Source organism: Oncorhynchus mykiss, chromosome 18 (genome assembly GCF_057628025.1).
Source record: "Oncorhynchus mykiss isolate SJ-2025 chromosome 18, ASM5762802v1, whole genome shotgun sequence".
NCBI lineage: Eukaryota > Metazoa > Chordata > Actinopteri > Salmoniformes > Salmonidae > Oncorhynchus > Oncorhynchus mykiss.
In genome coordinates, this window is record NC_143039.1 from 58336115 (window position 1) to 58353984 (window position 17870).

A 17870-nucleotide genomic window follows, 5' to 3' on the forward strand; every position below is an offset into this window, starting at 1 on the left:
CACATAACACTCACAGCTGCACCATACCATATCCTCACACACACTTTTACACACACACTGATATGAGAGGGAGATCTTGAGTACCTGTCAGTGGCCCTGTGAAGCAATCGTTTTTAGGGCTGCTAGTGTGTGTGTTCCTGTGAAGCATTAGCTGTTAGGGACGCTAATGTTTTATGTAATGGCATGTCTGACAGATCCTCTGAGCTCTGGCTGAGCTGAGGAGAACACACACATATAGAGCCTATCCATCACAGCGACAGGATGAATCAGAGGTCAGAGACCTCGCTGCCAGTTAGAGGGACTCCCATCAGAGGTCACTGATTTGAGAAATGCTCCGGCGTATACAGAGAGAGGGGAGGGAGGGAGGAAGGCGGGAGAGAGAGAGAGAGAGAGAGAGAGAGAGAGAGAGAGAGAGAGAGAGAGAGAGAGAGAGAGAGAGAGAAGATTCATTCAGCATGACTTAACCCTCTTAAAGTATAACAGTATTTAATTTCAGATGCACATAGGGAAAATATCCTGTATGTTTCCTTTCAATATCTTGCAGGTTTGTTTGGCAGGTTTTGTCAGATGATGTCAGAGGATGTGACATCATGAATATAGAGCTGATAGTGGTATTGAGTTTTTTTCTCTCTCCAAACTTATTAAATGATTATGCAAGTTTTCTCTGCGTGATTGGACAATACAATATGACTGGAATTATGTTCCACTGCTCACAAAGAACACATTTGTGGTCAATGTGAAAAGCTACACACACAAAGACCAGCAGCAAACAATAACCTAGACACTGCATCTAACTCTGAGAGAAGAGACTTTCATTACAGGTCCTGGGTCAGTGTGATAACAGAGGTTATGAATGTGATTCTCGGTGTCTTAGAGCCTCTCTGATTATAGAATAGAGAGATGGAGGGAGGGAGGGAGGGAGGGAGAGAGAGAGAGAGAGAGAGAGAGAGAGAGAGAGAGAGAGAGAGAGAGAGAGAGAGAGAGAGAGAGAGAGAGAGAGAGAGAGAGAGAGAGAGAGAGAGAGAGAGAGAGAGAGAGAGAGAGAGAGAGAGAGAGAGAGAGAGAGAGAGAGAGAGAGAGAGAGAGAGAGCGAGAGAGAGAGAGAAAGGGTAAATGAGAAAGAGTGATAAGAAAAGGAACAGAAGACATCTCCTCCATCTCTATTCCATAATAGAGAGGTGGTCTGATGACACACTAAAATATCAATTTGATCTCAGGCACAGATGAGTGACAGGTGTCAGCTCAAGACCTCCTCCCCTGAACACCTCACAGATATTCTCTTTTTTTCCCTCCTCTCCTCGATGGCTGGATGCCGATAGGGGACGGAGATATAATTGTAATTCTGAAAATCAATAGTACTGAAATCTCCTGGACTGAAAAGGCTCAGTAAAGTAATGTAGTGCTGTCATTCTCTGTGTGTTGGAGTGATAAGGTCCCTGATTTGTATCATTTCCTAGAGTCAATCAATATGCGTGCGGCTCATTCTCTCCTTCATGGTCCTGCAGCTTGAGTGCTCACTCTTCAATTCTCCAATTAAAGAAGAAAATAATGACTGGTATAACTATCAGTAGTGGCCTCTGGGTAAAATCACTGTTGAAGGCAAGCCAGGAAAAAGCCATATTGCAACCTGTGTTGTTTGCTCTATAACCCGTTTGTTCATACCCCACCGTGATATACAATAAGGCAGAGACAACAAAAAGACCACAGTCGCACAGTTGCAGAATAAACTCAACTACACATACCTTTGTTTCATCACAAAACCGGAGAGCAACATCTGTCCAGTGAAGTCCACAAAGCAAATATTGCATGTAACAAACAGTTAAATGTCCTACAACATGGTCAAGCAAGTTTGTGCAATGTTAGTGACAGTTTACTGAAGAAATACTGATTTACAAGCACGGAGTTACCGCAAGACAGCACAAAGACAACATGAGCACTGTTTCTGCTATTCCAGCACCATTTCAACTAAAACATTTAAACATCATCAAATCAACATGGCTATATGCTTAGTTTAATACACAAAAAAACAAACTTAAAGATAACAAAACAATTTAGTCCAATCAACGTTACTAAATATCATGTGGCTGTCCATGATACTGATTTCTGTCTCTGTGTGTGTGTGTGTGTGTGTGTGTGCGCGTGTGTGCGCAAACAGAAGAACATGTTGTTGTTGATACCCTACTTGTAGACTAGATCCTACGCCAATGCTATCCTCTTCTTTTTCGTGTTGGCAAAACGTTCCATGACTGTACACACTTTTAGTTTTTGATGTCCTAGACTAGGCTACCTGGCTAAAATGCTTTCTAGCCTAATTTCCTCGTATGGGCAATAATGACCCAGCTAAGTTAGCTAGCTAGTTAACTTGAGCCTACTATATCAAGGGCTACCCTACATACTGAACTTCAATCGTCTCAAGCCAGTGGTACAATATATTAATTTATGGTTAGATCAGAATCACCGTTATAATCATTGGCCTGTATGGAGAATTGAGTCAAAAAGTCTAAATCCCTATCTCAGCGGTTTACAAACTAGGGGTCGTGACAATGGGGTCATGGGAGAAATTCCAAAATCCCCCCAAAATTAAAAAATATATTATCTTTGTGTCTCAAAATCATTGTAATGTGGTTAACATTAAAAATTGAGATGATTGAAATCTAAAAGATACAATTCAACCAGAGTGTGTTTTCCATGGGAAAAGGCAGCACTTAACCTTTGCACTTGAATCATTCTGATTCAAGTGCAACAGTCAAAGGAGACCAAGGTGCAGCGTGGTATGCGTACATTCTTCTTTTAATTAAACAACACTGAACAAAACAACAAAACGAACGAAACGTGAAGCTAATACGAATAGTGCAGACAGGCAACTAAACATAGAATAAGAACCCACAAACACCAAAGGGGAAAAGGCTACCTAAATATGATCCCCAATTAGAGACAACGATAAACAGCTGCCTCTGATTGGGAACCATGTCAGGCCACCATAAACATAAAAATACCTAGACCTATAAAACCCTAGACATATAAAAACCCTAGACAATCCAAACCTAGCGTATCCACCCTAGTCACACCCTGACCTAACCAAAATATAAAGAAAACAGAGATATCTCAGGTCAGGGCGTGACACCTTTCGAGCTGTCATGTGACCGAATTCTGTAGACAACACCAGTCTCAACGTCAACAGTGAAGAGGCGACTCCGGGATGCTGGCCTTCTAGGCAGAGTTGCAAAGAAAAAGCAATATCTCTGTCCAGTGTCTGTGTTCTTTTGCCCATATTAATATTTTATTTTTATTGGCAAAGTCTGAGATACTGCTTTTTCTTTGCAACTCTACCTAGAAGGCCAGCATCCCGAAGTTGCCTCTTCACTGTTGACATTGAGACTGGTGTTATGCGGGTACTATTTAATGAAGCTGCCAGATGAGGACTTGTCTGTTTCTCAAACTAGACGCTCTAATGTACTTGTCCTCTTGCTCAGTTATGCACCAGGGCCTCCCACTCCTCCCCACACTTAAAGACAGTTAAAGACAGTTTACGCTGTTCTGGGAGTAGTACACAGCATTGTACCAGATCTTCAGTTTCTTGGCAATTTCTCACATGGAATAGCCTTCATTTCTCAGAACAAGAACAGACTGACAGGTTTCAGAAAAAAGTTATTTGTTTCTGCCCATTTTGAGCCTGTAATCGAACCCACAAATGCTGATGCTCCAGATACTCAACTAGTCTAAAGAAGGACAGTTGTATTGCTTCTTTAATCAGCACAACAGTTTTCAGCTGTGCTAACATAATTGCAAAAGGGTTTCCTAATGATCAATTAACCTTTTAAAATTATAAACTTGGATTAGCTAACACAACGTGCCATTGGAACACAGGAGTGATGGATGCTGATAATGGGCCTCTGTACGCCTATGTAGATATTCCATTAAAAAATCTGCTGTTTCCACTACAATGGTCATTTACAACATTAACAATGTCTACACAGTATTTCTGATCAATTTGATGTTATTTTAATGGACAAAAATGAGCTTTTCTTTCAAAAACAAGGACATTTGAAAGTAACCCCTTTCGAACGGTAGTGTACATATGAGATGAGTAATTCAAGATATGTAAACATTATTAAAGTGGCATTATTAAAGTGACTAGTAATCAATTTATTAAAGTGGCCCCATTAATTAAAGTGGATGCAGCCATTAGCTGCATTGGCCCTATACCACAAACCCCAGAGGTGCCTTATTGCTTTTATAAACGGGGTACAAATGGAATTAGATCAGTAAAAAGTATATATTTTTTCATACGGCTTTCAGCCAATCAGCATTCAGGACTCTAACTACCCAGTTTATAATGATTGGTAAGTCATTTTAAGATAAGCAGTACATACGTGTATGGAGTAAATGTAATTAAATTATCATTACAAAAATAAAATAAAAACATTTCATAGAGTCGATCTAATCCATTTGTCCCAACTCAAACTCATTGAATCACCTCTTGACCCAAGAGCATTCTGGGAACAGCTGATAATTGATAAGCTAATCAATAACAGCACTGAGTTATAACACAAGGTTAGCAGACACTTTCTGACTGGGGTACATGTCTTACGCAGATAAAAACCTAACCAAAGCTTAAAGGAATATTTCAGGTTAAAGTGATAGTTCACAAAATTGTTCATTAATTTCGAAATTTGGTGGTAGTGGCTAGGTGAACAAACCAACCCGTGAATTGCATTCTGTTCTTGTCATATACACTATTTACAAGGTCAGGAAACAAGTATATAATCTTGTCATTTTTGTGAACCAGCACTTCAATAACAGCAGTCATCTTCTTGTTTCAATTTGTAGTAACACGTACAGACTTAATTGCTCATTACTCTAGTCTAAAATATGAGTTACAACTCCCCCCATCAGATGCGCTTCCAGTCTGCTGCATTAACATGTTTCTTGTTGCCTGGAGTGACAGCCAAAACAAAAAACAGTCAGAATGTTGAAACCAACACAAGCTGACACACACATATGGGTGTCAACAACAACAAAATGGATGCTCACAAACAGTACAATAATTGAAGCAATAAGACAATCAAAAAACACGCTGTCCTCATCACTCCTTGTCACACCCTGATCTGTCTCACCTGTCCTTGTGCTTGTCTCCACCCCCTCCAGGTGTTGCCCTTCTTCCCCACTTATCCTCTGGGTATTTATACTTGTGTTTTCTGTCTGCCAGTTCGTCTTGTTTGTCAAGCTTTCCAGCGTTTGTCCTGTCAGCGCCCGTCTTTTCCCAGCCTCTCTTTTTCTTCTCTTCCTGGTTTTTGACCCTTGCCTGTGCTGACCCTGTACCCACCCGCCTGACCCCTCTGCCTGTCCCTGAGCCTGCCGGCCATCCTGAACCTTTACTCCTACTCCGGATTATCAACCCCTGCCTGCCTTGGCCTGTCGTTTGCCTGCCCCTGTTGTTACAATAAACATTGTTACTTCACACATTCTGCACTTGGGTCTTACCTTGATTCCTGATACTCCTCCTCTCTTCAACATTCTCATCCTCTTTTCCATCCGCTTTTCATTTGCTCTACTTTAAACCTGCAACTTCACCTCTTTCAGGACAAATCTGGTCAAATCATCTTCAACATGCAGTAGTTATATTCAAGGTGTCATGTAGAAACAGCTGGCACGGAAAATACCACACCAGATCTAAAGGTACATTCAGTCCCTATGAGGGAATTATGACACATCTTGAGTTAATTCCACGATTCTACCTATTCCCGATTCTGATGTGAAAATTGTCCCCATAATATATTCACAAATATCAGAGAAAGCGGGAGAGACAGAGGAAAGTGAGAAAGTAATCTGAAGGAGAGGAAGCAACCGAAAAACTTTAACACAAGGTGCTGTGCTGCCGACAGACAGACAGTTGATGGGACGTGTGTTCATCCCTCATGGATTTGTTCTTACAGCTCTTCCAAACGTAGCCTGATTAGACCAGCCTGAACACTGCTCTCACCATGGACACATTCAGTGTGGTTTAACCAGGCTTTGGAAACGTGCCCCTGGAGCTTGAATGGAGCTAGTGCTCCTGCATGGCCAATGACTGTTACTTAAGGGGATGGAAAGATAATGGACGTCTCTGGTAATTCCCATCAACGGGCACCGGGACACGGCCCTGTGGACAGATCCATCACCATGTCGTGTTGGATGGACGGAAACGTGCACACTTCCTCCCCTTCCCCTTCCTCTTCTCTCCCCTCCCTTCCCCTCCTTCTAGACTCAGCCGAGCAGGATTGCTGCCCTCCTCTACCCTTCCCCTCACCTCCCCTTCCCCCTCCCTCTTCTCCTCTTCCCCCCTCATCCCCTTCTCATCCTATCTGATCCCTGCCACATAGACCCATCCAAGCGAGAGTTTCTGATCGCTGCTCTGTTAAAGTGGTCAATCAAGCCCATCAGCAGACTCATGCAATCCATCACCACAGCCGTTAGGTACAAATCCCATCACTAGTCAACACCCATTCACTACAGCTATTCACTAAGGCAGGAACAAATCCCAGTCTACTGAATACTTTTTCCTGCCATGCATATGCTGGTGCTGGCATGTTACAACAACTAATCATGCCTAAGGAAGGATACTGGGAAACAGGACGGAGGCAAGACATTGACATATAAAATATCCATAAAGACAAAGGCTATTTCTAGTAAATCCATCTTGAAAATTCAATACAGGCAATGATAGCACTGTCGATCAAGATTTTTGAATGCCTCTCCCAACAACACAAATATCCCTGTCAGATTTCAATATAGACGTAACTCTTCAGAGCACTAAAGCAACTTCAAACCCGTCCTCAGAGTAACTCTGGCCATGTAAAGCAATTTGCCAGTGGGTCATCTCAGTCATTTCCTGCCTTTAGAAACAGTTTCCCAAGCAGCTCTACAGCTTTACAAAACAGTCCTGGGTTCAAAAACTATTACAAATCTTTCAAACACTTTGACCGTTTGCTCTAGCCTGCCTGGAATGCCAGATGGAGGGGGGTGTGCCGTTCTGGAACGATTCTATTGGTCCATTTAGCATGGCAAGCTCAATCAAGCACATAGAAGGTATTTTAAATGATTTCAAATCATATTTGAACTCAGGTAGGTCTACTACAAAGCTTGTTCTCCTATGAAGGGGCTGCAGATAGACTTCCTACAGTTCCCAGAGCGAGGATAGCAGAGTAGTGGAGCTATAAGTGGAGCAGATAGACTTCCTACAGTTCCCAGGGAGAGGATAGCAGAGTAGTGGAGCTATAAGTGGAGCAGATAGACTTCCTACAGTTCCCAGGGAGAGGATAGCAGAGTAGTGGAGCTATAAGTGGAGCAGACAGAGAAGAGTTCCCCAAAGGATCAAACCTCAGGTCAGGCCAGGCCTTAGTTACATTCCACAGATACAGTCAGTGCCCTTCAGTGGTCAGCTCCAACTATGACCCCTGGCCTCTGAAGCGATTGAAAAACTGGAACAGTGCATGGTGGGGAAAGATGGAGGATGGGGATGATTAATCACATAAAACGCATGCGGACACGTACACGGATGCACGCAGACACATACACACACGGACAAATGCAGTCGCACACACACACATACACACACACACACACACACACACACACACACACACACACACACACACACACACACACACACAGGCAGTGTCAGATCCCCAGCGCCTGCAGTCAGGGGTCAGGGTTGTTTGTGTTCTTTTGATGGTAGGGAAGGTTTGGGGTCTAGTCATCAATTAAATACTTTCCAATTAAAACACCATAAAAGATTGCAAACTGTGCTGTGAATAATTGCCCGCTTCCCAGCTTCTCCCTGTTGAATTTGAATAAACAAAACTGTAATGATCCATGCAGTCAAAAATGTACCAATGTCCACCAAGGACCACTATGGACCATTATCATTGACTTTCTGCCCCAAACCAAGGTCAAGTACACACACACACACACACACACACACACACACATATTACTGTCTTCCATGCAGGGTTTTATTGGTCCAGGGAGACAGACTGAGTGTTGATAAAGGAGAAAGAAGCATTGCCCCCAGGACACATCATAAGTGGACCACCAGGTGTGTCATCATACCACAAAAGCAGTTCAATAGAGGAGCACATCAGGGTCAGGTCACCTTGAATTGTCAGGAAGTAGAGGTCGACAGATTAATCGGAATGGCCGATTAATTAGGACCGATTTCAAGTTTTCATAACAATCGGAAATCGGTATTTTGGGGCGCCGATTTGCCGATTTAAATGTTTTATTATTTAATTTAATTTTTTATATACCTTTATTTATATAAAGGTTTATTTATATACCTCCTTATTTATATACCTCCCGATGACTCCTTGCTGTCCCCAGTCCACCTGGCCGTGCTGCTGCTCTAGTTTCAACTGTTCTGCTTTATTATTATTCGACCATGCTGGTTATTTATGAACATTTGAACATCTTGGCCATGTTCTGTTATAATCTCCACCCGGCACAGCCAGAAGAGGACTGGCCACCCCACATGTGCTCTCTCTAATTCTCTCTTTCTCTCTTTCTTTCTCTCTCTCGGAGGACCTGAGCCCTAGGACCATGCCCCAGGACTACCTGAAATGATGACTCCTTGCTGTCCCCAGTCCACCTGGCCGTGCTGCTGCTCCAGTTTCAACTGTTCTGCCTTATTATTATTCAACCATGCTGGTCATTTATGAACATTTGAACATCTTGGCCATGTTCTGTTATAATCTCCACCCGGCACAGCCAGAAGAGGACTGGCCACCCCACATAGCCTGGTTCCTCTCTAGGTTTCTTTCTAGGTTTTGGCCTTTCTAGGGAGGTTTTCCTAGCCACCGGGCTTCTACACCTGCATTGCTTGCTGTTTGGGGTTTTAGGCTGGGTTTCTGTACAGCACTTTGAGATATCAGCTGATGTACGAAGGGCTATGTAAATAAATTTGATTTGATTTGATTTATTTAACTAGGCAAGTCAGTTAAGAACACATTCTTATTTTCAATTACGGCCAAGGAACGGTGGGTTAACTGCCCCGTTCAGGGGCAGAACGACAGATTTTCACCTTGTCAGCTCAGGGGATCCAATCTTGCAACCTTACAGTTAACTAGTCCAACGCAATAACGACCTGCCTCTCTCTCGTTGCACTCCACAGGGAAGACTGCCTGTTACGTGAATGCAGTAAGCCAAGGTAAGTTGCTAGCTAGCATTAAACTTATCTTATAAAAAACAATCAATCATAATCACTAGTTAACTACACATGGTTGATGATATTACTAGATATTATCTAGCGTGTCCTGCGTTGCATATAATCTGACTGAGCATTCAATAATACAAGTATCTTAGTATCTGACTGAGCGGTGGTAGGCAGAAGCAGGCACGTAAACATTCATTCAAACAGCACTTTCGTGCGTTTTGCCAGCAGCTCTTCGTTGTGCGTCAAGCATTGCGCTGTTTATGACTTCAAGCCTATCAACTCCCGAGATGAGTCTGGTGGAACCGAAGTGAAATGACTAGCTAGTTAGCGCGCGCTAATAGCGTTTCAAACGTCACTCGCTCTGAGCCTTCTAGTAGTTGTTCTCCTTGCTCTGCATGGGTAACACTGCTTTGAGGGTGGCTGTTGTCGTTGTGTTGCTGGTTCGAGCCCAGGGAGGACAGAGGAGAGGGACGGAAGCTATACTGTTACACTGGCAATACTAAAGTGTCTATAAGAACATCCAATAGTCAAAGGTTAATGAAATACAAATGGTATAGAGGGAAATAGTCCTATAATTCCTATAATAACTACAACCTAAAACTTTTTACCTGGGAATATTGAAGACTCATGTTAAAAGGAACCACCAGCTTTCATATGTTCTCATGTTCTGAGCAAGGAACTGAAACGTTAGCTTTCTTACATAGCACAAATTGCACTTTTACTTTCTTCTCCAACACTTGTTTTTGCATTATTTAAACCAATTTGAACATGTTTCATTATTTACTTGAGGCTAAATTGATTTTATTTATGTATTATATTAAGTTAAATTAAGTGTTCATTCTGTATTGTTGTAATTGTCATTATTACAAATAAATAAATACAAATCGGCCGTTTAATCGGTATCTGCTTTTTTGGTCCTCCAATAATCGGTATCGGCGTTGAAAAATCATAATCGGTCGACCTCTATCAGGAAGCCTAGTGGTTAAGAGAATTGGGCCATTAACCGAAAGGTCACTAGTTTGAATCCCTGAGCCGATTAGGTGAGAAATCTGCCAATGTGCCTTTGAGCAAGGCACTTAACTCTAATTGCTCCTGTAAGTTGCTCTGAATAAGAGCACCTGCTAAATGACATAAAATAGCGTGTCAATGACAGAGTTGCACCACAGGGTCTTCTGAGACAACACACACAGGTGAGGGGGGGGGCTTAATTCCCGAGACACTTCCAGTCTCTGATTGAATGGTCAAAGGTCAACAGTACAGAACTGAAGCATGTTTGGAGAGCCTGCTGCTCCGGGCCTCAACAGGTTCAGTCAATATAGATAGATACAAAGTTAATTAAACTAAAATCTTTTTTTTTCACATTTCAACTAAAGATCGACAGAATTCTATTCCATTTGAAGTAGAATTCACATTTCATTAAATCTTAATAAACAAATCTACCAAAATTAGATGATTAGATGTTGTGTGAAGTGAACTATGTAAATAACCATAAAATACCTTCTATATCACAGGGCCACGCAAAAATGACAATACACCATAATGCTGACACAATTATATGGATTAATCATAGATATATATATCGAAATATTAATCACTTCCAGAAAATATTCACAGCAATAACAGATTACACTTAAAGTGTTATTTCAATCAAAGATAATGTGATTGCAATAGATGGTCAACAGGCATGGAGACAGTTCACAGTATTGTAATGCTGGTTGAGAGTTACCGGAGTTCCTCAGTTAAAGTTGACTGTTAATTCACATGAAACAGAGCTGCCTAGGGACCACTTGGCTGTGCTGTGAAGGGGCTGGGGGTTTAATAGAGGATTATAGTGCTGTGTGCTAAGAGACTGAACTCCCAGACATGCCCCTTTACGGCCCTGCTCTCGGCCTACAGTATGTGGACTACTGTATGTGGATTTATGGACAACGGTAGTGCTACAGTTTAGGGAATATGGTACCATTTGGGATGCAACCAATTCAACAAAATCGATAACCTCATACTCTTCCATACACAGTGTGCTCGGTATAGGATCTCAGCATAGCATCCTCTCTCTCCTCTCCCACTGCTCAGAATGCTTGACATGGCATGATGGTATATACAGATGTAGGATCTTAATTTGAGCAAAGTTTGCTACAGCAGGAAAATAATCTTGCTGCAAAAGTAACCGTGAATTACTATGTGGATTATAATGAATGGACATTATATAGGGGTTGATACTTTTTTCATGAGGGAAAATCAAGTCTGAAATTTCAAAGCGGAAATTACAATCTTCAGATGCCTTTTAAACCTCAAATACACTTCAAGTTTGACATTTCTTGCATTGCAGGAAAGTTGTTTTGCAACAGGGTGATCAAATTAAGATCCTACATCTGTATTTGTCCCAATAAACGGAAAAGAAAATGGCTGACAAAAAATAGAATGCCATTTGTGTTCAATGAAATGACAGCATCACAATTGGACTGGTTTCTGTTCTACACTGATGTAATGTACTATTGCCTAACGAGGCTGAAATGTAAACAGTATTTTCCAATACACTGATCTTTTTGTGGCATTCCCAAAGAGTTTGGTCTGCTTGTTGTTTTCATTTTTGTCATGGCAAAAATATTGCGGTACTGGTAAGCCCCACTAACAATGGTGAGAGGCTGGCCAAACGTAGTGCACTATACAGGGAATAGAGTGCCATTTAGGATGCAGGCTGTCTGTATCTCTCCCACTGCGCCAACTGCTTTGCATGACAGGCCCTGTCTCAAGCCTATTAAAAATGATGGTGTTGTAGTAATATGCCTGGCCTAAAGTAGTGCACTATTTAGGGAATAAGGTGTAATTCAGGACACACTTTGTCTGTCTGTCTGTCCCTCAGGAACAGAGCCTCCTCATTGACCCCTTAGAGGAAGTGAGACTTGGCTGGGAAACATGCGCGCACACACACACACACACACACACACACACACACACACACCAACACACACACACCAACACACACACACACACACACACACACACACACACACACACACACACACACACACACACACACACACACACAAACACATCTGCCAGTCACAGACAGCTATGTGTTGCAGCAATGGGAGCCACCCTGCTACCAGTCATGGGGCCAGAGAACATGCTGTTCACACTTGCTGTCAGTCAACAGAGTATGAGCAGCAGTCGCTCTGCTGGGAGCAAAACCGCCTTAAAAGAATGTCAGATCTGTATTGGAACTGTCTTGATCAGAAGTAAGATGCACAAAAATACATAGCAAACACACCTACCTACACAAACCCAATAGGGCACCCACAAGCAGAGACACAAACACGGAAACACACATCACACATAACTCCCAACTAAACCGACAAAATAACACAATCCTTTTAAATCCTATGGATTAGAACAATTAAAATAATAATAAGGACAATTTTAATTAAATTCTGTATCCATAGTGACCATATTCATTTGTGAATGTCGCCCTCCCGGAGAGGCGCGCGCTGCATTATACCACCGAACACCTGCATAAACTGTTCTTCAGAGCGAGCGCAGTGTTATCCAGGTCAAGGCGCGCGCCGCTCAGACAAGAGGCTTAGAGAGGAGACAAGAGCTTTTAACACGAAATAAAACCGTCAAAGTTCAACGGTAATCCCTTTAGGTATGGATAAACCCGACTGTCTGGAAAATAATAATCTAGGTTTAGTGGGGCGCAGACAGGGAGAGAGCAGATATCCAGGTGTAGAATTCAACTCACAGTAACCAATTCGCAACTATAAGACAATACAATCAAAAGAGTATACTGTCTTTACGGTTGACTGAAATAGGCCTACCTTTTTACAAAGCCAAAAGACAAATTGAATTGCTAAATGTAGGATATAAATGACAGACTCATTTCTAATCTCAAAACCTGGAGGCAATATCATCATGCAAAAAAAAAAAACGAATCAATTTTAATATAGATTTAAAAAAAAAATCCTACAATATTCCGTTGTATTGAATTGATCAAAATCAAAACAAACGTAAAAGCAAGTAGGCCTATACTTGAATCGACAAACATTTTTAGGGCGGGGAATCGGTTGAAGACCGTCAAATTTGTCATTTCGTACTATTAGGCCTATGTGATTTCAGGTTTCATCTTCAAGCGTACATCTTTACTTGTTTGAATGAACACAATAAACTTTTAAAACATATTTTCCATCCCACTGCAATTATGTGTTCAATTAGGACGCATTCTACCCGGCTGTGTTAAGGTGCGTAAAACAGCCGTCTTGAATATCAGAACCATGAACCCTGTTCTGAATGAGAAAATCCACTTGATTATGCTTCTTCTCTTGTTTGATTGAAATTCACAGGTGGAATTCTGTGCGAGAGGTCTGTGCGAGAGGAGCCCTTTATACTGGGAAATGTAATTTTGCCTATTCAATTTGTGATTTAACGTTTATAGTAAACAGGTCATGCATTGTTTTATATGTTGCATCTGAGATGTTTGTGGTGTTCACATCCTACAAGATAGTCTAGCGGTATCCTTAAAAAAAGCCCATAATCAAATGTGACAATTTGTAACGCTAACTTTTAGATTACAGTTAGATTAATTGAATTATGATTAATACATGTTGCTAGAAATGTGAATTGTATAGGTTCTGAGCACTCTCAAATTATTATAATGCTGTGGAATTAATTAAAACCTCACTCTTAATCATTTTATAGGATATCTTATTGTAAAACACTTTATAGGCCTATCTATATGCCTACATCTTAAGCATAGTCTAATGCGTCATGGAAGTTTTCAGACTAATTTTGGATAATGTGTTAAGACAATACCCCATCGACAACTAACAATAATGACATGTTTTTCTGAATTTAAATTAAAATTGCCTACGCAATTACATTTTATTCAATCAGGCCGATAGAAAACAACGAGTAAACGAATTAGCTTGATTAGAATAATTTTAGTTTGATTAACGGTCGTTTTGCGTGAGGATTATGCAGATGAAACAATTCAAACCAAGTGTCAATAAGTTATAAGAGAATCCCGTTGAATAGGTCTATTTCGTGAAATCTAAATTGTGTGGAGAAAAACGTCCTGTTATAACTTGCATATTACGCTGCAGGTAAATTCAAAGGAAATACACCGAAAACCATCCATTTTGTGTATGTTTTCGGGTGTGTGTGTGTTGCGAACTGTATGTTACAAACCTTTTACTTACATTCTCTTTTAACACCGGACAGTAAAGTCTGACACAGTGCTACCGTATACCTGATATCAATACCGTCTTACTCTCATCTCGAAGGAATAAACACTTATTTTGAGTTGTGTATTGAGAGAGAGTGAGTGGAATTAGAGAATCGCCGCTCAGTCCCAGTAAGAATAAAAGGCTGATTCATGTAGGTGCATGATGTGGTAAATTATCTGGGTTAGTGATAGGGAACAGAAGGTTAGGCTACATACTTTGAAGACACTAGGCTACTCTCCTCAAGGTCTCTGCAGAATACACACGACAGTTGAACGCGCGCGCGCGTGTGTGTGTTTTGTTACAAATTACAATATAGCCAACTTTGAAAGTGACTTTGTTTGAAATATTAAGTAGCATTATTTTATATATCAGATAAAGTGTGAGTTACTTTTCAACAAATCGTTGGTGCTTGAGAAACCTGTGCTTTTCTTTCCACTCAATGGCCTAGCATAACTTAAATGGTATCACGTTATGCACCCTTTGAGATCAGCAAGATTCAGCAGAGTTGTACGGATCACGCACGAAAATCTCCCCTCAATGTTGTGTCTACTATGACTGCTATGAGTGGGATACTTCTTGTTGTGGCGGACTGAAAGGAAAAACGGTTACTGACAAAATCAAAAGGAGCAACTGAGAATTTGAAAGGTTTACTACGTGTATTCTTCAGACGCACCTGCCGCTGGTTTTGGTTTATGGCGCCACCATGAGACGTTTTGTTGGAACTGCACCAACATCTTCTCCGTTTTCAGCTCGGGAAATTGTTTTAATTTGACACTTTAAATATGTTATTTCTTTTAGATATGTTTTTTTTTTTATTGGTCAGACAAAGATTAAATCCTTATTAATTCAGTCTTATAATCTTATAACCACATGCATTCATTTAGAAAATGTATTGCACTAATTAGTCCCATTAATTGGACACCATAACCCACAGTGATCAAATAGAAACGCATAATTGATATATAGTCTGTTTTAAAAACCCACGCGCAGACATGTCTCAGTCACGATAATGTGGAATTAAAAAGTTGTATTTCCTACCAACACCCTGATACAGGACGACGGAATGTTGTTATGCAATGCTTATTATGCACAGGACATGAGCCTGAAGTGAAGAGTTGGCATCAACAGTTCTGTCAGTGAGGTGCATTTCATAAGAATGCATTTCTACACATGTAATTGTAGTACAATATGTAATTGAAAAACTACAAAACACCGAGACAACAATGAAACGACAAAAGTATTGACAAACACAAACAAAAGCACCACTCACCAAGTAAAACGCTGGCGTCAGGAGTAACACCGCACACCAACACGTCGCCTGCATTCTTCCTGGTCTCAAACTTCCACTAGTTTCCCTTCGCTGGCTCTTTGTCTGTGAAGACCATAAATCCACACGGTAACCGCTTTTACACAACGGTCAAGACCCTCAACAGCCTAGGCAAAAATGAAAGTATACACCCCATGACCACAGAACAAGCTTAGCCTACACTTGGAGACAGATATTGGACGAGAGGGGGAAACAAATAACGATTACATAGGAATTAATCCTGAGAGCAGGGTTGAAGCAATCTCATAGTTAACTGAAAGATGAAAATTCGATTCAAAGCAATCATAAAGGATCAGTCCTTGATTTGATTGTCTTCCTGCCTGCCGTGCGCGTGAGGCTCGATGAGCAGTTCCTTACCGAAAAGGAGAACAGTTGAAAGTAGTCGGATAAATAACGGACGCTTTATAACCGAGCCTCTGGAAAACGCGCGCCTATTACACATCTGGGTTGAGAGAAACTCCGTCGCTCTGTCCACACAGAACATGAGAGAGAGAGAGAGAGAGAAGAGGAAGGAGGGGAGGAGAGGAGCGAGGGAAATATTAAAAAACGGGGCGAGATCGGTCCGAGACGAAAGAATCACAGAGTGCAGTCTTTAAACAGCCACTAAAGCTCGACAGAAAAGCTTTTCATTTACTGACGTGCGGTAGTGGTTGATAGAGATAAACGAGCCGACATTCACAGAGAGCCACAGTGTGTATACAGCATGACTCCAGGACAAGCACACTCACTAGGCTATAGCACCAGGTCCCTTCCTCACTGTCTAAGCCTAAGGACAGAGCACTGCAATATAAACCAGCACGGCTGGACAATGACATTGTTTTCTAATAGGCCATAGGCTATGTAAGGAATTTTATCTAACCTAATGCTAATGTAAAAAAAGGGCCTATATTTAGTAAGAGTCTAAAAAAGAATTACATTTAGTCTGAGAATGATTAGCCTACATTGACAGAAGTTCTAAATGTTCCCTTATTGAGGATGTTCAAGACCTGGTTAGGGTTAAGCAGAACACTTTGAAATCATTAAAGGTGGGCAAAATAAGTAGCCTACTTGAGAGATTCTTAGGACATGGGGTCTTATTACAGTACCAGTCAAACGTTAGGACACATCTACTCATTCAAGGGGTTTTCTTTATTTTTTACTTGTTTTCTATATTGTAGAATAATAGTGAAGACATCAACATTGTGAAATAACACATATGGAATCGTGTATTAACCCAAAAAGTGTTAAACAAATCAACATATATTTTACATTTGAGATTCTTCAATGTAGCCACCCTTTGCCTTGATGCCAGCTTTGCACACTCTTGGCATTCTCTCAACCAGCTTCATGAGGTACTAGTGACCTGGAATGCAAGTCCATATTATAAGCAAAGAGAAACGACAGTCCATCATTACTTTAAGACATGAAGGGTCAGTCAATCCGGAAAAAAATGTTGGTCACTGTTGGTGATTTATTTAGAATTCAAGGCCTACTTAACCAGCATGGCTACCACAGCATTCTGCAGCGATACGCCATCCCATTTGGTTTGCGCTTAGTGGACTATCATTTCTTTTTCAATAGGACAATGACCCAACACAACTCTAGGTTGTGAAAGGGCTATTTTACCAAGAAGGAGAGTGATGGTGGGCTGCGTCAGATGACCTGGCCTCCACAATCATCCGACCTCAACCCAAATTAGATGGTTTGGGATGAGTTGGACTGCAGAGTGAAGGAAAGGCAGCCAACAAGTGCTCAACATATATGGGAACTCCTTCAGGACTGTTGGACAAGTATTCCAGGTGGAGCTGGTTGAGAGAATGTCAAGAATGTGTAAAGCTGTCATCAAGGCAAAGGGTGGCTACATTGAAGAATCTCAACTATAAAATATATTTTGATTTGTTTAACAGTTTTTTGGTTACTACTTGATTCCATATGTGTTATTTCACAGTTTTGATGTCTTCATCATTATTCTAAAATATAGAAACAAGTAAAAATAAAAAATAAACCTTGAATGAGTAGGTGGGTCCAAACTTTTGACTGGTACTGTGTGTGGAAGGTTCATCTTGCACACCACAGTTGCAAAGTTAATTGAAGGCTGTCTATGTGTGCATGCATGTGCACATACCATGAAGGGAATAAGTATTTGCCCACT

At 41.2% G+C, this 17870-nt stretch overlaps 1 protein-coding gene across 2 annotated transcripts in view; it reads right to left on the reverse strand.

Moving 5' to 3' along the window:
- Positions 1–16497, reverse strand: part of LOC110496443 (neurexophilin-1) — a 42473-nt gene extending 25976 nt beyond the window's left edge. The window contains exons 1-2 of one of the 2 annotated variants that reach the window (XM_036953027.2): positions 16097–16221; positions 15683–15784 (exon numbers count right to left, since the gene is read on the reverse strand). In XM_036953027.2, coding sequence (XP_036808922.1) covers positions 15683–15736 — 54 coding nt within the window. In that variant the 5' untranslated portion in view covers positions 15737–15784; positions 16097–16221. Of the gene's footprint in view, positions 1–15682 lie in introns of both variants that reach the window. The other variant, XM_090208870.1, reaches the window with a different exon arrangement.
- Positions 16498–17870: the final 1373 nt, after the last annotated feature.